Raw genomic sequence first — 26331 nt, 5'->3', positions numbered from 1 at the left:
CAGTGGTATTGAAGAAAAGTTTATAAAATCAGGAAAGGGGAAATGTTAAAACGGTAATTCTTCAAAGTCCATGAATGTGGCCCATTTAGAATGAGGAAAGGCAACATGAAGCGTGTTATGTGGCGGGAGACACATTCTCAGAATATTTGAACCGGAGCAGACTGCTGCTGAAATAAGAAGTTCAAAATGAATTTTGAAAAAAGAAATCCTGAATGATAGGCTTCATTTCATATTTGGCTTCCACCTGAATCTCTTTTGGTTCTCTGGGTGTGTTTATGCATGCACACACGTGCACATGTGCTTAAGTAGGGGAGAGGCTGCAGCTTAGCCAGGTGAGAGGTGAAGGAGCATGACCATTGGCCAGTCCAGCCCAATCCTGTTTCTGCAGGTCTCAGAGGAAGACGGAGGGATATTGCCCCAGCAGGGCTGGGACAGAGACAGACGAGCATTTTCCTTTCTTTATTTTGGGCAGTGGCTAACGTTTATCTTGTGACTTTTGTGCATGGTTTCCCATAAAAAAGGGTGACTAAGAGTTGTAGAAGCTCATGTTATAAATGTTTGAAAACATGTAGATTTTACCCTCTGGGGGTGGTTGAAGAGGTGTTTTAACTGGAAGACTGACAGGTGGATAAGTTGGCTTCTTAGCAAGTCCTTTCTTGTCAAGAGATCCTCAGATATTACAGATACATTATCTGTGATGAAGACAGTTGCACACAGCAAGCCCCGGCTAGATGCCCTAACGAAGAGCATCTATCTGAATGCACACCCTGCAGCTTTAGGTGTTATTTCAGAGCTCATGGTGACAGATGGCTGCAACATTCTGGATGCCTCCTGGAGGCAAAGAGAGACAGTGGGAGTGGCATAGGAAGGCTGTGAAAGAGGTCCCGAGGGAGAATACCCATGCATGAAGGAATGGGGCCTTTCTTCCTCCTGTGGGTTTAAGGCTGGGTACTCCTGCTCTTTTATTTTAGAGATAGGGTCTGGCTCTCTTGCCCAGGCTGGGGTGCAGTGGTGCAATCTCATTGTAACCTGGAACTCCTGGGCTCAAGCGGTCCTCTCACTTCAGCCTCTTGAATAGCTAAGACTGCAGGCACATGCCACCATGCCCGCTAAGTTTTTTTTTTTTTTTTTTCTAGAGGCAAGGGCTCACTATGGTGGCCAGGCTGGTCTTGAACCCATGCTTCTGGCCTCCCAAAGTGCTGGGATTACAGGTGTGAGTCTCTACACTCAGCCTCTCTTGTTAGAAGGCCAACCTATCTGCCACTTTTTTTCCATTTTCTCAGCTACAATGGAAAGAAAACTTTAAAGATTTCTTTGAGCAAGCTGATGCTTAGGAAGCCAGACTAATCTCCACCCCCAAATAACTCGGAAATGATTTTTCAATGTACAAAGGGAGTCCTCACAGATTCCTATAAATAGCCAACCTCCCTAAGTTCCCGTAAAAATAGAGTTTCATTCACAGAATGCTACATATTCTGGGACAGTTTTGCTATGTGAAGAAGAACGTAATGAAGAACCTCTCTAGGGATGACATTTGACCCGTAAATCTTTTGGGATTAGGTGGTAATGTTTGATGTGTATGGTGGTGAGTTGTTCATTTTATTATTTTGTGCCTTATTTGAAAGTTGTATTTGTCCTTTAGAAATTCACTAGTATGGTTGATACATTGAATAAACATAATCCATGGTATAATCAAAATGCAAACTTACTTTTCATCTTTGTATCTTAATTTTTTTTTTTTTTTTTTTTTTTTTGAGATGGAGTCTCACACTGTCACCCATTCTGGAGTGCAGTGGCGCGATCTCGGCTCACTGCAAGCTCCACCTCCCGGGTTCACCCCGTTCTCCTGCCTCGATAGTATCTTTCCCTGCTCCAGGAAGAAAACTTGCTTGGGTCCTTCTTCAGTAATAGAGTGCTATGGTTACTTTAAATCACAGAGCAGAGTTTTGGGGCTGGCTACCTGGGGGCCAGCAAAGGCATGGGCACTAAACCCAGATTCTTGGACACTAGAGTCACCCACCACTGCTTGAGCCAACTGGCCTGGGCAGGAAGCATGTCACACAAGACCTGCTTCTACAAGGCTGCAGTGATGGGTAGAGTGGAGAGGACCGGGATTCAATACAATGTCAGAGAACCACAGGGAGAGACCAGGTCGGAGCTGAGGTACATGAGACCACACTTGGGACCCTGGGCATGATCCGACAAGGCAGGAGAACCCTCAAGGATGATATATTTTGCTCTTTAAAATAAAACAAATCCTATCCGGTGCCGCCCGCCCAGTGCGTGTCCCCAGACTAAGGCCCAGCCCCCTTCGCCTGTTTCTATCACGAGCGCCGCCAGCATGTCTGACAAACTGCCCTACAAAGTCGCTGACATCGGACTGGCTGCCTGGGGACGCAAGGCCCTGGACATTGCTGAGAACGAGATGCCGGGGCTGATGCGTATGCGGGAGCAGTACTTGGCCTCCAAGCCACTGAAGGGCGCTGGTATCGCCGGCTGCCTGCACATGACGGTGGAGACGGCCGTCCTCATTGAGACCCTCGTCGCCCTGGGTGCTGAGGTGCAGTGGTCCAGCTGCAACATCTCCACCCAGGACCATGCGGCAGCTGCCATTGCCAAGGCTGGCATTCCAGTATATGCCTGGAAGGGTGAAACGGACGAGGAGTACCTGTGGTGCATTGAGCAGACGCTGTACTTCAAGGACGGGCCACTCAACATGATTCTGGATGACGGGGGCGAGCTCACCAACCTCATCTACACCAAGTACCCGCAGCTCCTGTCAGGCATCCGAGGCATCTCTGAGGAGACAACGACTGGGGTCCACAGCCTCTACAAGATGATGGCCAATGGGATCCTCAAGGTGCCTGCCATCAATGTCAATGACTCCGTCACCAAGAGCAAGTTTGACAACCTCTATGGCTGCCGGGAGTCCCTCATAGATGGCATCAAGCGGGCCACAGATGTGATGATTGTCGGCAAGGTAGCGGTGGTAGCAGGCTATGGCGATGTGGGCAAGGGCTGTGCCCAGGCCCTGCAGGGTTTCGGGTCCCGTGTCATCATCACTGAGATTGACCCCATCAACGCACTGCAGGCTGCCATGGAAGGCTATGAGGTGACCACCATGGATGAGGCCTGTCAGGAGGACAACATCTTTGTCACCACCACAGGCTGTGTTGACATCATCCTTGGCCGGCACTTTGAGCAGATGAAGGATGATGCCATTGTGTGTAACACTGGACACTTTGATGTGGAGATCGATATCAAGTGGCTCAATGAGAATGCTGTGGAGAAGGTGAACATCAAGCCGCAGGTGGATTGGTACCGGCTGAAGAATGGGCGCCGCATCATCCTGCTGGCTGAGGGTTGGCTGGTCAACCTGGGTTGTGCCATGGGCCACCCCAGCTTCGAGATGAGTAACTCCTTCACCAACCAGGTGATGGCACAGATCGAGCTGTGGACCCATCCAGACAAGTACCCCGTTGGGGTTCACTTCCTGCCCAAGAAGCTGGATGAGGCAGTGGCTGAAGCCCACCTGGGCAAGCTGAATGTGAAGTTGACCAAGCTGACTGAGAAGCAAGCCCAGTACCTGGGCATGTCCCGTGATGGCCCCTTCAAGCCGGATCTGCCCGTGCACAGGAGCACGTGCTGCCCTCCTGATACACCATGACAGACAACCTGGTCTCTGTTAGTGGCTTTATTTTCACCTTTACATTTAGAAAACAATTTCTACAAGTAATAATTCAAAACAACCACTGGTCTTCTATTTCTAAAAAAGTAATCCATAACATAAATTAAGATTTGAACTTATGAATGTCTAGGCACTGCCAGGTACCATCTCAGAAATCTTTCACTAACATCCATCTAACTCTTAGCTGTTCTCCCAAATTCAAGCTTACAGAGGTCTCTGATTTCACCTAAGTCTTTTTTCTTAAAGTCAAGTGTCTTCTTAGGTTTGTAGTACACATCTCTAGTGCCAGTTCTGATTCACAGGTCTTGAAGTGGCTTAGTGGTTTGCATTGGTTATTTTCCGACACACCAGTGACTTTTCTCCCCAACTGGATTATAAATTTCTCAGGCAGGGATTGTAGCTTTCCAGACCCTTGGCACAGGCTATTTGGTGCAGTTGTGCTCAAGAAATGTGTGCATCTCCATGCATCTCAATACAGACACACTGTTCTATCTTTTGTCTTTACAAAATTCATCTCTTATCACTACCCTCCTCAGGAACCTGCCAGAGTTTCCCATTTCCCACTGAATTAAATAGAGTCCTCTGTGAGCTCTTTGAGATCACTGCCTTGCAGCTCAAACTTCCTTTCTTCTATTCCCAAATGAGTATGAGACTGCATCAAGGTGAATCTCCACCTGGGTTTGTGGCCAGGTGGGCATGCTCAGCACCTGTAGGCCTCAGTTCTCACACACCTGGCCATGCATCCCCATCGCCTGGGAATTGTAGCTATTTCACCACAATTAAAATCATCTGGGAAGCTTGAACAACCTCTCTAGGCCTTATATCAACCTTAGCATATTAGAATCCGTGGGGTGTGAGGCCCAGGCATGCATATTTTAAACCAACACACCTGATAATGCTTATATACCGCCCAGCACAGCTCATGGCCCCGAATTTGGAATCAGTCCTGAGCAACCTCGTCAGTCTGCCACTGCATTTAGCAACACAGAAACACAAAAAGGGCTTTTAATGGGCTCCTATTCTCTGTAAGCTTCCATGGTTCAGGTAAGACACTTTCCAGAAGGTTCTGGAACTTATCTCCTGTATCCTCAGGAAGGACCTCCTAACCTTTGGGCCACAAAGCGATGGGAAGATAATAGGTTCCTAGTCTAACCAGGAAGCCAGTGTAGAAAAATCTGACTCTCTTTACCTCTTCCAATCTTATCTCTACTTACCTGCTACCTTTCTTAGCAGCTGCTAATGGAAAGGCAGTGCCTTATCAAGGAGTTATAAGATGATAAGCCATTGGAAACCCATAAAGAGGCAGCAGGTGAGTCAAGAGACCTTTAACTGGGGGATGGGGGAAGGTCTGTAACCATTCGGATCTCAATATCCTCCTCAAAAAATGAGAGACATTGGTTAGGGGCCTCTAAATTCTTGTGTGGGGAAAAAATGTAAAAAGACAGCCCTTTCTAATAAATCAATTTTGTTAATTCTAATAGGCATGTCTTTTATGCAATTTTAATGTGAAATTGGGAATTGTCTTGCAAATGAGATGTACTTTTAATGTGCTGTTTCGCCCTTCCTCTCTCACTGTGGTCATTAATATGTTTTAGATATAATCCATGATGCACTATAATCAAGAACACTTGGAATATTTTATGTTAGGGACACAGCCTTTCCCTCCCTGTTGAGTGTTTGGCTTTTTTCCCTTCTCTTCGCTGTCTGAGGAGAGGAGAAAAAAGCCCTACAGGAGAATTCTTGAGAGAACAGCAATTTCAGGAGAAACTCTACCCTCCCAGGGGGCTTGTGAGCCCAGGTAAGGCTTGAGAACATCGCCTAGGCATGGTGGGAGTGAGGAGGCGGATGAAGAGAAGGGGACAGGGACCCAGATACAGGCTTCCTGGGTCTTACTGAGAGCTCTGTTGGCCTAGAAAAGGGAAAGGCTCCTGGGAGTCTTGGATGCTAGAAAACGGACAGAAGAAATTTTAACGAAGCCAAAGGGGTGATATTTCTGGCAGCTGTGAATTGAAATGAGCAGCTGCCAGCTCTGGGCAGCATTCTAAGTGTTACCCAGAAAAGCAGAGCTGCTTTGTAGGAGCTGAGATTGTGGGGAGGAAGAAGACCCAGGATCTGAGCTCATCCCTTCTCCCCCGTTTCATCACTCCCAACGTCTCTGGGATGTGGAAACATGATTTGAAAGCCACAGCCCTTCTCCCAGGCAAGCCCTCCATGAGGCCACATGGGAAACATTTTTTCAGGCCCTGAGAACAGAAGTAATGCCTAAGAACAGCAAATGGGTTATGTTTTATAAGCACTGATCTTGTTTCCTTGTTTGCTTTGGCTGCTAGGAACTTTAGAGCCACAATTCAAGTTGATCTATTGTAGCCAACTTCCTCTAGCGGAAGGCCTTGTGGTATTCCTCAATTTTATGTTCTCAATGTACCCTGCCTTTGTTTCCCTAGTCTACCATTATTTTTCCATTTATGTGGTCTTCCTAACCACTTCATTCTTTGCTGTTGCATTGTGAAAATTGTGAAAATTGCATCAAATGCTTTGGAGCAAGGGAAACAAACTGCCCAAGTTGCCACAGTCTTGGGGAGGGTATGACTGCAGAGGTGATGGAGGGTGCAGCTGCTCCACTCCACCGGGGGGAGGAGTGGCAGCTCCTTTCACGGGGCTGACACTCCACCTTCCCAGAGCTGCTGGGACCAGCTCTTTGCTGTGCTGGACCTCCTGGTTCCCCTGGTGCTGACCCCTCACTCCCATCAAAACCACCACCATGGCCTTGAATGCCATGAAAAAATGTGTTTATTCAATTACATCCACAATGGGTGTTGGTTGTGCATCTACTGTGAGTTACTGCCATATGCATGGGCACACACATACGCTCACACACGTGCACACACACACAGGTGCTCCCACACAGCATGTGCCTCCCTGCATGCACACACATATGCATGTGCCCCCTACATACAAACATGTGCCCCCATACATGTGCACACACACTCATGTGCATGCACACATATATGCACACCCATGCACCCATACCTATGTGCACACGCACCTGCCCACACTCGAGCACTTGCACACACACAGCACACATGCACACACACACAGAGGCACTGGCTCCCGGGCCTGGTGCTATGACGAGGAAGAAGGAAATATAAATGGAATATTTCCCACTCAAGGAACTAGCTGAGTGCCAGTGATAGCTTCATGGAGGCCATCCATTGCGGTTTCCCTCCTCACTGGTCAGGCATAGGGACCCCATTGTGGCCATGCCCCTCTTTAGCTGTGGTGACACCAGTGGCTCTTTGTCCTTTGGTTTGGCTGAGTGTTGTGTGCTTGTCATTGCCCTATACGTGTTTAAAACTCTTCCTTTGTTCCAATTTCCTTAGAGTATTTGTTGTAGTTTTCAACACTACCTGCCAAGCTCTCAACCACGGCTGACTTGGTAGTTGTTGATGAGTGAGCGGTGGATTTGGGCCTCTGCCTTAAACTCTATATGAACCAGCTCTCTGGGACAGAGGGGCATGGCCAGAGCTTCAGGGCCCCTAGGGCCACACCTGCCACTGAGCTCACTTTGGGACCACAGTCGGCTCTTCAGCCAATATGGGCAACAGATCCTTGCCCCCCGCTCCCCCTTTTTTAAGGCTTTCCTTCTGGGTGGTGGGTGTCCTCTGAGCCGCTCAACTTGGCCTGCTTTGCTTGCAGTCCAGAGCCACGACCACCATCCTCAGTGTAGGAATAATAGGCTGGCAATGACAACGTCTCCATGACTGGAGCATGGGTGACTTGGGCTGATGCCCTGCCCAGAGGCCCTACAAGGGCCTTGCTGGGCTTCTGCTCAGGACCGGGCTCCTGTGTATCTTCCCTCCAATCCTTGGGCATGGTGAGTTGTGAAGGCACAGCACCGTTTGTCACCAGCGTCCCCTGCCTCCTGTTGATCACACTGCCTTCCTCTTCTGCCCCCTTGTGGTTTCACTGACTCGAAAGGCCCGTGCTTCTGGCTGAAGGTGAGAAAGAGAGGTGGAGAAGGCAGGCTGGTTTGGCTGTAGGTCAGAGGGCAGGAGGACCGTCAGCAGGGGCCAGATGTGCACAGGGGATGACTTTAGGGGAGGTGACCACATACTATCCCAACCCACCCCCCTTGCTTGGTTAAGGGGAAGGGGGCTGAAGCAATCACTGCCCTGGGATAAGAAGCAGGACAGGAGCCTGTAGTCCCAGCTACTTAGGAGGCTGAGGTGGAGAACAGAGTGAACCCTGGAGGCAGAGCTTGCAGTTAGCCAAGATCATGTCACTGTACTCCAGCCTGGGTGACAGAGCGAGACTCCATTGCAAAAAAAAAAAAAAAGAAAAAGAAAAAAGAAGCAGGACTGGGGCCAGGCACGGTGGCTCACATCTGTGACCCCAGCACTTTGGGAGGCTGATCACCTGAGGTTGGGAGTTCAAGACCAGCCTGACCAACATGGAGAAACCTTGTCTCTACTAAAAATCCAAAATTAGCTGGGCGTGGTGGTGCATACCTGTAATCCCAGCTACTTGGGAGGCTAAGACAGGAGAATTGCTTGGACCTGGGAGGCGGAGGTTGTGGTAAGCCGAGATTGTGCCATTGCACTCCACTTTGGGTAAAAAGAGCAAAACTCCGTCTCAAAAAAAAAAAAAAAAAAAAAAAAAAAAAAGAAAGAAAGAAAGAAAGAAAGAAAAGGGGGGAAAAAAAAGCAGCTGGACTGGGACCTGTGGCCCTAGCTAGAGGCTCTGCCATGGAGCTTGGGCTTCATGTGGAGCACACTGGGGTTGCCACTGAAGGGTTTATTTCATAGGACAACATCAGATTTGTCTTGTGATTTTTAGGGATCTCTCCAGCTTCTGTGCCCAAGGGCCTTGTCTTTATTCCATTTTGGCTCCTTAGCCCCATGGCCACACACTGACCATAGCAGCTTCCAGGACTGTGGTCTGATGTGCCAGTCTCCACTCGGCCCTGGGCCCCAGCCCTCCCTCCCCTGATGGCAGCCACACGGCTGGTGATGGAGCCACATCCCATTTCCCTGATACCTCTTACAACCATTACCCGGCCCCGATATCACACCCATGACCATCTCTTTCCTCGCCTTCCAGACCCTCACCCCTGGAACCACCGGGGACTGTTTTCTTCACTCTAACCCGTGGGGCTGAGTGTGGCTGCCAAAGACCCCACAGTCGAGTGGACGTGGGCTCCTTTTATTTGTGGCCCAACCCCAGCTGCTGATGGGCTTTTGTTAGTCCTTCTATGTACCTTAGGTCAGGGCCCTGTCCTACCCTCGCCAGGGCTAAATGCCCTTGGTGTACAGGTTAAGCTTTCATTTAGGTGGAGATGACCAGTGAGTAGTTGGAGGATGGACAGGAAGCAGGCACTGGGTGGAGAGGGCTAGGCTCAGTGGGAGTAGCTGGAGCCCATCAGGAGTGGGAGGGAGAAGAGGGCTGCAGCAGAGCCTGGAATGCACTCACTGTCTCCAGAGCCCACCCCTCCCGTTGGGTTCCCTGTCTCATGTGGTGGCATCCACACTTGGTGGCAATGAATCCAATCAGACCTGGGAGTCATTCTGGGCTCCTTGGTCCCCTTTGTCCTGCCTTCCCTGATATCCATTCAGCCCCCAGCCCATGTTTCTCACTGTAGTTCCCATCATCTCTGAAATATCTTCCTTCCCCATGGCCCCTGGCTCTGCTTCATCCCTGGAGTGCAGGGTCCATGACTTACCCACCTACGTGTGCCTGGATGGGGAGCCGGCCTGGCAAACAGAGCAGTGTTCCTTACAAGTTTGCTTCGTGCAGATGTTCTCTGTGTTGTGCAAGCCTCAGAATCCCCCTGGAAGGCTTGTTAAAACACACATTGCTGGGTCCCACTCTGCAGCCTCAGATTTTGCAGATCTAGCAAGTTGTCAGGTGATGCTGATGCTAGTGGCCTAAGGCCTGTGCTCTGAGAACCAGTACTATCATGCATGGACTGATTGGTTCCAGCTATGCTGGTACTCGAGGTATGGTCTGGTCCATTCAGATGGAAGTGGTTCAGGGGTCTATGCAACAATTAGAATGCCCTTAGATCCATCTGCATTTCTTTTTTTTTTTTTTTTTTGAGATGGAGTCTTTCTCTGTGACCCAGGCTGGAGTGCAATGGTGTGATCTCAGTTCACTGCAACCTCCGCCTCCTGGATTCCAGCGATTCTCCTGCCTCAGCCTCCCAGGTAGCTGGGATTACAGGCCACCATGATGCCCGACTAATTTTTGTATTTTTGGTAGAGACGAGGTTTCACTATGTTGGCCAGGCTGGTCTCGAACTACTGACCTCAGGTGATCCACCCGACCTGCCTCGGCCTCCCAAACTGCTGGGATTACAGGCCTGAGCCACTGCACCTGGCCCAATCCATCTGCTTTTTGTGGCATCCTTATTCTACTGGACTTCCAGGCAATTCCAGCCAATTGCAACCCTGCAGTTATTTTCACACAAATCAGTAAAATCCACCCCACTGTCCTCACTGTCCCCATTGTTCAGGAACTGTGCAGTTGTTTGCTAGGCTTAAGGACAGGTCTGATTTGGGGGACACTTGATCATGTCTGTTTGGTCACTCATTTCAATCTTTCTAGATTGACATACATAGTGCTGATATCTTTGGCTTCCTATTCATCCCTCCATCTATGTCCTTTCCAAGTCATGGGTAAAAGTGTTGAAGGGGATGAGAGAATGTCCCACAGCTGGAAACATCCTTTGGGTAGACATTGACCATGATCGGCCCCCTTTGACCCCCAAGACTTCCTCTAAAGGAACTGAGCCCCAGTCTCGTAATTCAACAAAAAGACCAACAAATGCTACCCTTCTGAAGCAACTTGAATTGAACACGAATAATTATGAAGTGAATTGAATTGACTGCAGCCTAAGGTCATGGGTGCTCTGGCTTGGAGGTGGCCTTTTTAAGAGTGTCCCATATCTCTTTAAGAGTGTCCCATACCAGGGCTTCATGTCTGGAATTTGAGAGGGCAGTCATGCTGATAAGCCCAGAACAGTTCTTTATGCAGGATGGACAAGTTCCATTATCTTGATAAGAGTTTCTTTTGGACACCATCCAGTTTCCTTGTTCTCATTCTTTGCTCCCCAAGCAAACTGTTGGTATACAATTTTGTCCCTCAAGCAGACTAATTCTGGAGCCAAAGTATACACCCTATTGGAAATGAATGAATTGGCCTCCCGGTATACCAATTAGTTTTTGGTGAGTACAATTAGTGTACCTGGGTTTCCTGGAACCTGATCACTCTGGGCTGAGCAAACTCTGAAAGGCTGAGGCTTAGTGATGCTGTCCCGCCTGAAATGGCTACCCCTGGCTGGTGCTTTGTTGACTTTGTCGTTGGACCTGTAACCAGGGTTTCTCTGCTCAGTTCCAATAACCCCCTTGGAGAGGCAGCACACTGTGCTTCACCAACCTCAAGTGCCTTAATGGGAAAGAGTTGCAAAATAACTTCGGGAGGACAGTGATTGCTGGTGAAGCAGAATGGCTCTTGGGATCTGGGGTGGAGAAATGAGGGTAGTACAGAAGTCCCGGGAGCGGGAGTCATAGCTTCAACCTCCTTTTATGTTCCCCATTTCCTGTAAACCTCCCCTGAACTGCTAGTTGCCTTTGTGATTATAACCAGGTCAGTGTAGATCTAGTGTTGCCATTAAAAATATTCTCCCTTCACTCTTTTGGGAATAGGCCACTTACCACCTTTTGTAGGGCTTATGTCAAAAAATCTGCACTCTTCCTGATGACCTCAGAGCCAGTTTTCCTTCTCTACCTATTCCTTTGAATGGTTCCAAATAGCAAGATGTCCTTTGGTGGAGGGGACTCAAACTCATCATTTGAATGGAAACACAGTCTTTTGGTGGGAAGGGGAAAGATTCAGCATCTTTTGGAAAAATACCAGGTTTTGGGGTCAGACATCGATTTAAGCTCTGGTTCTGCCAGTTTCTGGGTGTGTGACTTTCAGCAAGTTACTTAACCTCTCTTAGCCTCAGATTTCCCATGCCAGGGGCAGTTAGTAGGTTAATGTAATACCCTGTCCAGAGTCGTCCTCCCTACCACAGCTACTTTCTATGCCATTACATTGTTCATTTCCTCCATCATTCTTACCACAATCTGAATCCTTCTCCCTACTGATTGATTTCTTGTCTGTTGTCTGTTTTGCCTCCCTGTGAGGACAGGGAGCGTGTCCATCTGGCATCAGGCTGCAGCCCCACTCCCTAGAGCAGTGTCTGGCACATTGGAGGCATTAGTGTGTATTTGCTGAATGAGCAGATGAATGAACAGCATTATCCTTTGGCAAACACAGAACTCACTTGAACCATCTGTGCAGAGGGGCCTGGTCCTCCTCTTCCAGATCTACCCATGCTCATCCAGTCAATTCAATCTGCAGATATATATATATATTTCTTTTTGAGATGGAGTCTTGCTCTGTTGCCTAGGCTGGAGTGCAGTGTCATGATCTCAGCTCATTGCAACCCTTGCCTCCTAGGTTCAAGCGATTCTTCTGCCTCAGCCTCCTGAGTAGCTGGGACTACAGGCATGTGCCACACTCCCAGCTAATTTTTTAGTATTTTTAGTAGAGACAGGGTTTGCCATGTTGGCCAGGCTGGTCACAAACACAAGTGATCTGCCCACCTTGGCCTCCCAAAGTGCTGGGATTACAGGAAGGAGCCACTGTGCCTGGCCTGAATGTAGATATTTCTTGAGCATCTACTACTATGTGTGAAGCATTGTTCTAGGTTCTGAGTATACAGCAATGGATAAAACAGACAAAAATCCCACTTGTACAGCTTGCGTTTTAGTCAGAGCAGACAGGCAAAAGAATAAAGAAGTGAAATAGAAGGAGGCCAGATGGTAAGGAGTGCCGTGGGGAGAGGATGGGAGTGTTAGGGAGTGCTAGGGAGGGGCAGTCAGTAAGGCTGCGTGGAGGAGGTGCTATGTTAGAAAAACTCTGGAGAAGGAGAATGAGAGAGTCTCCAGCCATTTGGGGAAAAAGTCTTCAGGCAGAGGGAGCAGCAAGTGCAAAGGCCCTGGGCCTGGATGATGGTTAGAGTGGGCAAGGGGGAGAAAGAGGCAGGGGTATCTCGTGCAGGGCCTTACAAACCATGGGGGGGCTTTGAGCCTTACTCTGAGCAAGATGGGAGGCATGCAATGGGATTTCTGTGTGTCAGGGGTCCCTAGAGGGCTGTTTGTTGCTGGAAGATTCTGTGGTTGGATGGCATCCTGATGAACGTGGAGCTCATCTGTCCTTCAGATGGGAGGCAGCAGCTGCTATGACTGCTGTCCTGGACACGGTCTCAGCTCTGTGTGTCACTTGCCCTCTCTGTACCTCATCGTCCCCAGCTGGAGGCTGAGTGGTGAAGGAGAACTGGCTCATCACCAGCCCCCGTTGAACCACAAGACTTCTTTCTGGGGACCTCTGGACAGCATGGGTGAGCCGCTCACCATACCCACCTTCAAAGTCATTGCCTGCCGAGCACCTGCTCTGCCTGGGGCACTGGAATTACAGAGGGGCAGCAGGAGACAACGGATCTCAGCTTGGTCCTCAAAGCCCAGCAGGGAGGTGTGGGGTGGTGGGGGGCAAGGGGGAGTGGGTGAAGGAGGGTAGGAAGGGGTCCCCTTGTAACCTGATTGGGAAGACCAGCTCTCTGAACAACAAAAATGAGTGACATTATAAATATCAGACACACAACGTCAAAAGATAGTTACAACGATAACAATGACGAGCAATTACAGTGTGCTACTCAATGAGGGTACAATTACAGTGTGCTACTCAATGAGGGTACAATTAGAGTTTGCGGTCAGACTGACACCTGAAGGGGAGCCCTGGTCACACAAATTATGGGTTGCAAGGACTGGAAGGTAATCAGCTGCTGCCGGAAGGTGCTACAGCTCCGACCCTTCCCACCAGGCTCCCGTCCTTCTGTCCTCATCTCTCTGTCAGGTCACCGGCTCCTGGCTCAGAAATCAGAGATCCCTCAGAGGTGGGAGGTGGGAGGGGCCCTGGGCTGCCTTCCTGATCTCCATCTACCTCTGGCTTCCCAGGGCACTGGTCTGTGGGTAGAAAGAATATTTAGAAGATGGAGAACAGCGGCCTGTTTGGGAAGTCTGCCTGGGACCCCAGTTCAGCTTTGTGGCAGGGCTGTGTGCTTGGCAGCTCCAGGGGCCCTACTGGGCCTCTCAGTGCCCTGTCTTATGAAGGGAGGGCTTGGCCACCCACAGGTAATTGTCAGCTCTGATGGCAGGTGGCCCTAGGGGAGGGGCCTGGAAGGGGACTCCCTCACCACAGTCAGGAGATTCCACTGCCCTGTTTTAGGTTTTGGGGCTTCTCCATGAATTCCAATTTAGGAAAGGATTCTGTAGCTTTAAAAAAGCCATATATGGCTGGGCACAGTGGCTCACGCCTGTAATCCCAGGACTTTGAGAGGCCGAGGCAGGTGGATCACAAGGTCAAGAGATGGAGACCATCCTGGTCAACACGGTGAAACTGTTTCTACTAAAAATACAAAAATTAGCTGGGTGTGGGGATGCACGCCTGTAGTTCCAGCTGCTTGGGAGGCTGAGGCAGGAGAACCGCTTGAACCCAGGAGGCAGAGGTTGCAGTGAGCTGAGATCGAACCACTGCACTCCAGCCTGGCGACAGAGCGAGACTCAAATAAATAAATAAAAAGCCACATATGACCCTTGTAGGGGGCTCTTCCCCATGAAGACCAGTCTTCTGGTGCTGGGATTCAGGGGCTTGGTCCGACCTCCTGGAGTGTGCTGTGGGGAGCCACTTAAAATTGCCTGGGGAAGGTGCTTTGCAAATGGGGCCTGGGCGCCGAGTCTCTGAGCTTTAATGGGCTTCTCTTGCTTCCTGTTGTTCTTCATGGCAGTTCTGGGGTGAATCAAATGGAACTTTGTGGTTGTGGTCTTCCACCCCACGCTGTTTAAGCAGATACTTCTAACCAGTAGGCAGGGGAAGATGAGGGTCCTCTGGGAGGGGCTGCTGGAAGGGGTTGTCCCCCGGAACCCTTCTCTTCCTCCAAGGAAAGACCTCTCTAAATGGTGTCTTAGGAGCCACAAAATGGCCTTGGGACAAGATGGGGCACCTGACGGTGAAGCCCGAGGACCCACACGGTGTTGGCAGGTGACCCTCAACCCCATTGTCTTCTGCCCGCATGCCCGGGACCACCACATCCTTCTTGTTCCACTGAAGTCACCCATTTCCCACCTGGGATGCCTACCTGGGATGGCTTTGAAATGACAGCTAGGCTTCACCATTTCCTTCTTCCTGCTGTCTCCTGAATAAAAAGCTCACAAGCCCTTGTTGTCTTAGGATCTTTTCTGCTAACCAGCGTGGACAAAGGATGCAGTCAAAACAACAAAAACAGGGAGATTGCACAGTTCAGAAAATCCCATATATTCTCAAGAAGGGTGTCCCTGGCAAGCTGAGAGATAGCTGGGACATCACGCTTTCCTGGAGGAGAAGGCTCCCCGCCCCCATTCCTGCACAGCTGGGAGAATCTCTCCTGTTCCTCATCCAGTCTTCTCACTCTCATTTGCTGGGCTGCCCCTACTGCTATTTCAAGACTGTTTGGTGCCACCCTCTCTGAGGGATGGCCTCCGTCATCTGATTTAGATGCTCTTCTTTACGTTCTCATAGTAGCTTGTACTAATACTTGCTACCCCCTGTTGAAATTGTCACCAGGCAGGTCTGTCTCTAAGACCAGGCAGTCTGCTTTTATCTCAGAAGGACACTTATTACCCCTTCCTGTTCACAGGTATTTAGTATTCTTACCATCATCTTTCCCTGCTGCACTCACGGCAGACAATGCTAATCTGTCATGACACTCTGAGGATCCCAGACCCAGCTGCATAATCATTCTCAGTCCAACACTCCAGGAACCAAGGGATCACAATCTCCTTCTAAGAGGAATCCAGCGTGTGTCTGGTCTTGGGCATCCCCTGGTAGGTGAGGAACCCTGTTCTGTCATCACTCAATGCTTATCAGTTGCTGATCTGGCAGTAGGAGGATGAAACACAGTCAGCCTATTCTGTGTTCCTGTTCTCCTCAAGGGGTGAAGAGACACCTGGAAACAACAGGAAGAGTTGTAGGATTAAAAAAGAAATCAAGGATTGAATGTAACTTTCATCTAGATGAAGCCAAAGGCAGACTTCCAGCCCTAAATTCTGACTGGTGGCTGGCCCAGGACATGGGTTCATGGTACCCTTCTAGAATGCAGCACAGACTACTGATGAGCAGTGCATGGCAGAGAAGCCAAGTGTCATTTGATGGCCTCAGCCTCTCAGCTGAGAAGCAGGGCACAGCTCACCCAGGCTAGGAAAACAGAGGTAAGTCCTGGAAAACTGCCTGCTTTTAACCAAGAGTTACTGGCCATCAAGTGTCTTTTTTAAAAAATAAATATCAGGCAACCTTCTCGGTAGAGTGTGTGGGGGGATTGTCAGACTCTGGTGATGACTTCTGAGGGTCCCAAAGAGTGAAGTGATATTTACATAGCAAACCCAATGAGGGGGATTGTGTGCAGTGTAGGTGGAGGTTGGGGGCAGGTTTTGTGGGTTTGCCAAGCTCCGAGGGTCATACAATGTGCATGTCAAGTATAAAAAATCAAAGCCGTGGAAATGGTTGGAGATAGTTCAGTTTGAGGTCATGCGTTTCTCAGCTCCTGTTGTGGAATTAGTGTGAGACCCAGAAGACTGTGGCCAAAGTTATTATGGACTCATGGTCTCCATGGAATCATCCCTCATGCCTTCTGCTCTCCGATCACATCCACACTCATGTCATCTTCATTCTTCCAAGGTGAGGTTGCTTGCACTGCACAGGGGTTGATGAGAGAATGTCCTGCCAGGAAAAACCATCCCTAAGAGATTCTTTCCCCTTGGCACTGTGTCTTGTATTTGCTCAGCAGCCCACATCCTGTTCGGCCCCAAACCTTGGGGCAAACTTCCCACAGGTTAATTTGAACTCCCCAAGATTAAAATCAAGCCCATATTCAGGAAACCCTTGGGAGTCTTCGAGGTTCACCTAGAAGGAAGTTGGAAATTGTTCACTTATGTCAGTGCGTTTGCAGTTGGGCAACAGCCAGATTGTTCATATGGCAATCAATCAAACACACCTGTTTTTCCCACAGATTAGCCATTGACCGTTAGCAAAAGCCCTCACTTCCTTCATATTGATTTATAGCAGCAGTAGAAATATGCCACCCTAGAAGACACACCTCCTTTTAGCTAGGTACCTATAAATGTCAAAGATTTTCTATTCAATTGAGAACCCAGCAAAATGGGGATCTCTACGGTCATCCTTGAAATGTGTCTATTATGGGGACAAGTTCTACCTACAGGTATTACATTTAATTATTATATTCATTAATTTCTCTCCTGCAGACTCAATGACAGCAAATTATATCTACTAGTTTCCATTTCAAGGGAAGTTTTATATCAAAGAGTGGGTAGCCCTTTGCTGATAATTCTAATTGTTTGCAGGTGTTCAGGAGGAATGGCTCTTTTTTGTTTTGTTTCTGGCTGAGAAATATAAATGGTTGTAGTTAGAAAAAGCCAGTCATTATGTCAATGTTTTCAGTAAGTCATTCAACTAAAGGAATGATTGATTGGTCTTAGAAAAATCCCTGAAGTTCAGGAAAGGTGGATGTGTATTATTAAAGAGGCCCTCAAACTTTGCAGCGATTGGTTAAACACACAATTTGTGTGCTACGAAAACGGGCAGAAAGGATTCCCACTGTAAATGCCCTTTATGCGGCTTCTTTCTACAGGTGTGTCTGGCTTGATGGCTGATATTTGCCGAGCAAAATCAGGTCAAGTAATTGAGCACAGGCAAAATCATTAAGATTCCAAGTTTGTCTTGGAATTCCAAGTTTGTCTGTCATGCACAGCTTTAAACAAACACTTGAAGCCCAGTCACTCAAGCATAGCTGCCTGTTCTTAGAGTCAGATGGTAAACGTGAGAGAGCCATCGGCAGAGCATGCTGATTGCTGCATCTCAATGGCATTTTGCAGAGATACTAGGGGAACAAGTGATTCTCAGTTTGCCTATTCTGTCTCTCTCCCTTCCTCTCTCTATGCCTCTGTCTCTCTGTATCTTTCTCTCTTATCTATTGTGTAGTTATTATCACCTTTTCTCTCCCCTCTCTCTCCCTGTTTCTGTCTGCCTCTCTGTTTCTCTCTCTCTGTATCTTTCTCTCTTTCCCATCTTTTGGGCAGCTATCACCTTTTCTCCCTCCTTCTCCCTCTGTTTCTGTCTCTGCCTTTCTCTCCCCGCCCCCTCACCGTACCTTCCTGTCTCTGTCATGTATCAGGCAGTTATTACTTTTCATCCCTCCTTCTTCCCTCCTCTCTGTTTCCCTCTCCATCTCTCTTTATCTATTGGGGAGCTGCTTTCACCTTTCTCTCTCTCTCTTCAACTATTGGGCACTATTATCACCTTCCTTCTCTCTCTGTCTCTCAGTTTCTCTTCATCTCTCAGGCAGCTATTACCGCCTTCCCTCCCTCTCTCTTTTTCTCTCTCGCTCTTTCTCCTCGTCTATCAGGCAGCTCTTATCACCTTTCCTCCCTATTTCTCTCTCTCCCTTTGTTTCTATCTTCTTTCTACCTTCCTTCCCTCCCTTTTGCTTTCTCTTCCTCTCTTTATTCGTTTCTTTCTTCCTTCTTCTATATTTCCTACTGCCATTTTTTTTTTCTTTTGTGTCACCTTTTGCTAGATTTATGAATTTCAGGAGACAGGGTAAAAAAATCACCTAATTTTCAGATAACTTCCAGACCTCTCACTCTCCCCCTAGGCTCAGCGGGGGGAGCTTTGAAGATTAGGGTTCATTTGGGAGTTTGCTTTCATGAAAGCAGCACCCCAAAATCCAGCCATCACACCCGGGTGTAGGGAGCAGGCCCACGCCCTGTGATGAGCGTGTGGAGGGGCTGGGGGTCACTAGACCCAGGACCTCAGGGGAGTGGAGACTGGGCATCCTCATCCTGCCTCCATCAGAAGCATCTGAAACTGGGAGGCTGCGTCCTCAGCCCCAGCTCTTGTCAGTACCGAGTTCACCCTCCAGATTGTCTCTGAATCGTGACATGGAATTCGCATTAGCCGCTGTAGATGGAGTGAATTGCCCTGTCTTTATCCACAGAGGAACAACAGGCAGCAGTGCTCTTGGATTGAGGAAATTTGTAGTTTGCCTGTGATGTTATGTGCATGCATATGGACAGACACGCACACATGTGCAAGCAGGCCTGTGTTTGCCGTTCAGAGGTGGGAATTCATGCTCTCTGAAGTGGACCCGTATTCTCTTATTTAAATCTGCTAACATCCCTGAAGTTAGGAACAACTATTTCCACATTTCAGGTGGGGGAACTGAGGCTCAGAAAGGTTATTGGGTTGTCCAAAGGCAGCACTGGTGAGTGGCTTGTTAGGGCTTGAATCTGGATCGAATTCATTAGCATTCAGATGACAGCTCTGGCCCACTGGCCCTTGCTGCTCCTTGCAGGGAGCTGAGGTGATGAACTGAACCGTGGCATCTTACTCAGTGCTTGGAGCCTGGTCACAGAGCTTTGCGCTGGAAGTACCAAGGTGGCAGGCACCTGTCAGCTTTGGTCTTCATGCAAACTCTTGAGAAAAACTCAGTATGCCCAGGTTTGTGCTGGGCAGGAAGGGCTGTGGTACCCACTGGCTGGCCCCAGCAATGCCCCTCCTCTGCCACTTGCCCGCTGTGGAGCCTCTGCGAGTCTCAGTTTACTCATTTATAACTGGGGGTTATGTTCCAACCCATGCAGTGTCTGGCACATGGACAGAGCCTCAGAACCATTTAGTGTTGCTACTCTAGACATTTTCCTCATGTTTTGTCCAAAAGCAGCTTCCTAAAAGTAATGTGAACTCTTGGATTGGATCCTGGAACAGAAAAGGAAAAACTGGTGAAATCCAGATAAAGCCTGGAGTAAACTTAGTAGGAAGGTACCAGTGTTCGTTTGTTAGCATGAGAATCACTTGAACTCAGGAGGCGGAGGTTGCAGTGAGCCGCGATTGTGCCACTGCGCTCCAGCCTGGGTGACAGAGTGAGACTCTGTCTCCAAAAAAAAAAAAAAAAACCGATAAATCATTTTCCAGAAGTGATTCTTACTTCTACCAGTAGAAAACAAGAGTAGCAATTCCTGTACTTTCACCAGCTCTGAAGTTACTTTTCAAAAATCTTGGCTGAACTGCTGGATGCAAAAATGCCAGAGTCATTTAAGTTTGCATTTCTTAGTCTACAGTGAGAGTGGACACTTTTTAAGCCATCTGTGCTCCTTTTCTTTGAATTGCTTATGTATTTTGTCCAATTTTGGGGAAAGTTAGTGTTTTCTTTATTGATTTATATAAACTATATATTTGGGATACTTATACTTTGCCATTATATTGATGACAAATATTTTCCCAGTTTGTGGTTTGCCTTTTAATCTTGATTTTTTTCCGCACGCATATTTTATATTTTTATGTAATTAAATATACTGCTGTTTTCCTTTGTGATTTCTGCAATTGATTTTTTTTTTTTTTTTTTTTTGAGATGGAGTCTTGCTCTGTTGCCCAGGCTGGAGTGCAGTGGTGTGATCTTGGCTCACTGCAACCTCTGCCTCCCGGGTTCAAGCAATTCTCCTATCTCAGCCTCCCGAGTAGCTGGGACCACAGGTGCCCATCACCACACCTGGCTAATTTTTGTATTTTTAGTACCGATAGGGTTTCACCATGTTGGTTAGGCTGATCTCGAACTCCTGAGCTCAGGCGATCCGCCTACCCCAGCCTCCCAAAGTGCTGAGATTACTGGTGTGAAACCCAGCTGATTTCTTCTGTTGATTTTAAATCTAGAAATTTCTAACAGGAATCAGATAAAAATGTAACTAGTTTCTTATTTTTGTGCCTTTAAAAAATAGTTCTTGAGTTCTGAAAATTATTTTACTTTCTGGTGTGAGTTATATCTGACTTAGGTTTTTTTTTCTGTATTTTAATTTTTATAACTTTAATTTAGTTTATCTCACTTTATTTTACTAATTTTGGGCAAATAATGTTTTTGAACACTGACTACGTGGCAAACAATGTATTAAACACGTATGTTTTCTGATTTTGTCTTCACAATAACCTTATGAAGTAGCATAATCACCCTTTTACAAATGAGGAAACGAAGACCGATGAGGTTGCATGACTTGTCTGTGTTCAGAGAAAAAAATACATGGCGGGTCTAGAACTTGAACCCCGGTCACCTGCCTCCCAAGTCCATGGGGAACACAGGTTCTCCCATCCCATTTCCATCCTCCTAACACCCTGCCCTGTCAGTATTTTTTTATTTTTCAAGAATGTATCGGTTATTTTTAGCCTATTTGTTTGTCCTGGTGAACTTTAGAATTATTTTTTGAAAGAACTAGTCAAACAAAGAAAAACTCTTTGATAAAAATTATATGAAACCTATGAATTAGTTTTGAATGATCAACATTTCTATGCTCAGTGTCGCCATCCAGAAACCTGATTCTTCTCTGTCTGCCATGAGGCGCTCAAGAAGTTTTGCAGTTTGTAGTTTAATTTCTTAGGAGGTTGTTTTGAAGGAGCAGTGCATTCATAGTGTCTCTGCCTCCTTAGTGCTAATTTTAACTTGGACCTTCCCCTTTGCCTGGCTTTCCTCTGCCCATCCTGCCTGGTATAGCTCAGTGATTGACTTGAGGGTCAATCACATGTGACCTTCTGCTGTCCTCGTGAACATCCGTCCATTGGAGCCCTTAGTTTGCTGTGCTCTACTTGCTTACCTGCATGTTTGCTGTAGCTACTAATTGCTTATCTGTTCATTTCACCCACTAGAGTCTAATTCCAAAGGGCAGTGGAGGCGTCGTATAATCTCAATATTCTCCCCGCCTGGTGGAAGAGCATCTATTATAGCCACAGCTCAGTATGTGGTTGTAAATGAATTCTTTCTTACCACACTAATAACATTGCTGCTACCGTGCCCTTTACACACGCTGCAGAACAGCATTTTTCAAGCTTAGTGTGTGTTAGAATCATGGGAGTGCTTCTGAAAACAGCGTTGAGTGCCACATCTGAAGTTCCTGACTTTGTAAGTCTGGGTGAGGCGAAGACTTTACATTTTCAACAAGTCCCCAGGCGCTGCCTGATGCTTCATGGAACCCACTTTGAGAATCATTTCTCAAGAAGAACTCTTTTCTTTTCTTTTTTTTTTTGAGACAGAGTCTTGCTCTGTCGCCCAGGCTGGAGTGCCATGGCGCAATCTTGGCTCCGCTAACTGCAAGCTCTGGTTCCCGGGTTCACACCATTCTCCTGCCTCAGCCTCCCAAGAAACTGGGACTACAGGTGCCCACCACCACGCCCGGCTAATTTTTTGTATTTTTTAATAAAGACGGGGTTTCACCATGTTAGCCAGGAAGGTCTCGATCTCCTGACCTTGTGATCCACCTGCCTCAGCCTCCCAAAGTGCTGGGATTAAAGGCATGAGCCACCGCGCCTGGCCTAAGAAGAACTCTTCTCTAATGTAACTGAGACAGGTAGTTGATGGGTTATTCAAAAAAGTTGTTTAAAATGGGAAATCAGAAATTAGGATCTACACACTTTAGATGTTTCGTTTTAACTTAAAACATGTAATCCATACATTGATTCCCTAATTTGTTGATGTAGGCATTTCTCTCTGCAGGGATCTTCAGTAGTTCTGTAATGCTTTTCTGGCATAAACCACGCCCATTATGCATCATCTATTATTTCTAATTTTAGTTTCTCTAAAGAGGAACCTGGCATTAAAAACATTTGCAAAGCAAATAAAAGTGCAATAGTTCTATTGTTTTATTTACCTTTCTTCTACTTATTTTTATTTTCTTTCTTCTACTGAATAAACCAAGTTGCTAAAAAGCATTCTGTCTTATCTTTATAGAAAGACATCTTTCTTTTTGTACCCATATTTCATTATTGTATTTAATATTTAATTTAATTTCATGCCAAGTACCACTGGCACAAGTACGTTTGGGACTCACATCTGACTCTAGATGACCACGCATTGCAGTTGGTTGGTGTGGAAACTGCCAGGTGTGCCAAATGTGCTTGGCCCGCCCACACTAGTGCTCAGCAGGTTACAGAGGCTGGAGGGCTTCGGTTGACCTGGCTGGGGTTTAGCTAAAGGTCGGTGAAGAGAACTTCCTGCCTGCTGCTGCCTCTGGGGTACCTTTCATCCAGAGTTAACAGATTCCTCAAATAAAAATACAGGACACCCACTTAAATGTGAATTTTGGATACAAAATAACTTTTTTGTATAAGTTTGTCCCATGCAATATTTGGGACATACTTACATTTAAAAAGTATTTCTTGTTTATCTGACATTCAAGTTTAACTGGACGTCCTATATTTTATCTGACAATCCTATTTTTACCCCATTTTCTTTTGACACATGTCTATGTCTCGTTCCAAACCTACGTGAAATATCCACTTCTCTGGGTAGTTCTTGCTCAGAGGGGCCCCATGAATTGCTCCCTCTGACGTTTCTACTTCTCCTCTACTCTGGGCCCCGCTTAGGCCAAAACCAAGTTATCAGGCACCAAGCTGTGTCTGCCCAAGTGGCCTGTGAGCTCCGGAGGGCTGAGTCTTACCTTTTAGGACAAATTCCTTCTTTTCTCCCTGACGTTTAATGCTTCATGGAGCAGTCAGAGATTATTCCATATTCACTGAGTGACTTAATTAACAAGTGACAAACCCAGTGAACCCCCAAACTAAAATGTGGTGTTGCCCCCCTCTCCTGCTCAAATTAAGAAGGGTGTCAGATTTAACTCTTGTTTTCAGATGACCTCTTATTTGGCCTTTTTGCTTTGCAATTTCAGCAGCAGGAAGCGTGAGACATGCCACAGACGCTGGTTTTCAGGAGACTCGGGTGATGACTGGTAATGCTATATCTAAGCTCTGGGCTGGGGAGTGGTGCTGCCCAAGACTACCCCCACGGAATCAGGAGGGCCTGCTGCAGAAAATCCTGCTGGGTTTTGTTTTAAAAGAAAATATATATATAGATATATATGTGTACATCTCAAATATATGTCTTGTTCTGATATATATATATATAGATTTATATTTGAGACAGGGTCTTGTTCTGTTGCCAAGGATGGGGTGCAGTGGCCTAGACATGGCTCACCATAGCCTCGACCTCCCAGGTTCAAGCCTTTCTCCTCCCTCAGCCTCTACAGGTGCACACCACTATGCTATTTTATTTTATTTTATTTAACTTTTGTAGAGACAAGTTCTTGCCATGTTGCCCAGGCTGGTCTGCAACTCCTAGGCTCAAGCAATCCTCCTGCCTTGGCCTCCCAAAGTGCTAAGATTACACATGTGAGCCACTGCATCCGACTGCTGCTAGGTTTTAGACGTAGAGCAGGGAGAACCTCCTTTAATGGGGTCGCCAAGGTTGGCCCTTCAGCCCCTTCCTCCTTCCAGCTGACAGGCCCTGGGCCTCCATGCCCACCCCTGCCTATGCATACCTCCTGCCTCTGATTTCTGCCCCCAGGCTGCCCCACTGGGTGTCCGGGGGATTGTACCCAGTCCCCAGGGCAGCAGAGGCACATGAGTACAGCAACATCTAACTGAGGATCTTTGGATATAATCCCTTATTTTTTCTCTTCTTTTCTAGAATTTGCAACACATCTTGAAAACTCTACCCTAGTTAATACTTCAAATGATAACTGCCTCCACTCAGTATTTCCTCATCTTATTATAGTCCTGTGTGTGTATGTGAGGACCTGTTTATACAAAAGCATAAGCCATGAGTTGGGTCAAATGTTTCAAATGTTAAAAAATATATAGCAGAAGGAAGACGCATGAAATGGTTAAGAGCAGTAGCTTGAGGACATGTCCTGCTCTGTCACTTGCGAGTCAGTTGATGAGCAAGTGGGTGACCTTCTTGAGCCTCAGTCTCTCCATGGAGTTGTGTTGAGAATGAGCTAAGATGATACGTGTGAAGCTCTTGTACATGATCTGAGGTTCCCATGTTAGCAGATGCCCAAAATCATCTGCCATGACTAAGCTTTCAAGATTGGCACCTTGGGGCATGAGAGAGTGGGGAGAAGAGGTGTCAGGAGTGTGGAAGTGTGAAGCGCAGGGTTACAGGCACCTTAGAAGCAAGCCTAGCTCTTCCAGTGATACCTGGAGGGCTATTTTGTTTTCTGAAGGGAGCCCATCTGGAGTAATTCCCATCACAGTGCTGGGCTCACGTGGGGCACTTCCATTGGCGAGAAAAGGAGTTGCCGTGGGCAGGACAGGTTCTTCATAGTTGGAACCTTACTTGAAAGGTCAGGCCAGAGGCACAGTGGAACTTGAAATTGATGATGCCTACACAGGCCGCCTCAAGATGCAAGGTTGGCCAAACTCTACCAAAGAGTCAGGAAAGTTGACCTTAAATTCAAACAGGAAAACATGCTGAGAAATCTGGGTTTCAGATCGTCAGTTCTTTTTGGGGTCCTTACTCACAGTGTAAGGCAAGGGACAGAGAAGTGAAGTCTCTGTGTCTCCCTCTAGATTTGACCCTGAGGCTGGTGAATGGAGGTGACCGGTGTAAGGGCTGGGTGGAGGTCAGGTACCATGGTTCCTGGGGCACCATGTGTGATGACTTCTGGGACATCAATGATGCCAACATGGTCTGCAGGCAGCTCGGCTGTGTCAGCCCCAGGAAGTGGCTGGTTTTGGCCAAGGCTCAGGGCCGATTGTCCTGGATGACATATGCTGCTCAGGATATAAGTCTTACCTGTGGAGCTGCCCCCACAATGGCTGGCTCTCCCATAACTGTGGCCACAATGAAGACGCTGGTGTCATCTGCTCAGTTGGGCCTCCAAGAGATAATGCAAATGTGTAGCACAGGGCAGAGTAATAATAGTCAATATACCTATTCCTCCCTAGACTTCAGTTTCTCCAAAAGGAAAATGGAAATAATACTAATATCTTGGGTAACTTATTTTACCTCTAAGTGCTTCAGTTTACATCTCTATAAGCCAAGAGGAAAAACCCTACCATCGTGAGTTGCCATAAAGACAAAATGAGATAATACAGGTGAAATGTTTAAAACACTGAGTGGTAGAAATTGTACAATCAGTCATCATCATCATTGATATTACTATAGTACCTAACCCTTGCGGTGTGCTGACTTTGTGCCAGTTAGTAGGATGAGAATTTCATGGGCATTGTCCCCTTTAATTCTCCCAGTAACCTTCTGAAAGGTAGGAAGTCTCAATAAATGATTATCTCTGTCATTTTATGGGAAAGAAAAGGCATTTTCATTGCCCATGGTCTCTGTCAACACATCACCTGACTTTTTAGAATTAAATGACCAAGTGATTGCTAATCTGCATTTTAGCAATTTCATTCAGTTCCTTGAAAGCTAGCAAATTAATTCAAAGCTCTCAAACTCAACTCGTCAGGCCCATAAATACCAGCTGGATGGGCTAATTTTTTCAAAGAAATAAGAAAAGCAACGAGTCCCACATTTGTGCACAAGCCTAATCTGCTTTTCCACTGTAATGAAGGGTTAATTGTATTTTAGTAAAATAACAAAGTATCTTCAGCAGGAAATATACAGGAGCAAATGTACAAGTTATTACCAAGTGTTTCATTAAACTTATTTTTAAGATACT

General features: G+C 47.2%; 2 protein-coding genes across 2 annotated transcripts in view; both read left to right on the top strand.

Moving 5' to 3' along the window:
• The first annotated feature begins 2269 nt into the window (after nt 1–2269).
• On the top strand, nt 2270–3667 carry LOC111550734 (adenosylhomocysteinase-like). The gene has a single exon (XM_023224283.2). The coding sequence runs from the start codon at nt 2342–2344 to the stop codon at nt 3665–3667; it is 1326 nt and encodes a 441-aa protein (XP_023080051.1). The 5' UTR covers nt 2270–2341.
• Nucleotides 3668–16981: 13314 nt separating this feature from the next.
• DMBT1 (deleted in malignant brain tumors 1) overlaps nt 16982–26331 on the top strand; it is an 89781-nt gene continuing 80431 nt past the window's right edge. The window contains exon 1 of the mRNA XM_023224398.2: nt 16982–17042. Within this exon, the coding sequence (XP_023080166.2) occupies nt 16982–17042 (61 nt within the window). The remainder of the gene's footprint in view (nt 17043–26331) is intronic.

Source organism: Piliocolobus tephrosceles, chromosome 9 (assembly GCF_002776525.5).
Source record: "Piliocolobus tephrosceles isolate RC106 chromosome 9, ASM277652v3, whole genome shotgun sequence".
Lineage (NCBI taxonomy): Eukaryota > Metazoa > Chordata > Mammalia > Primates > Cercopithecidae > Piliocolobus > Piliocolobus tephrosceles.
Note: the sequence above shows the minus strand (reverse complement) of the source record. Positions and strands in the feature narration are given on the sequence as shown.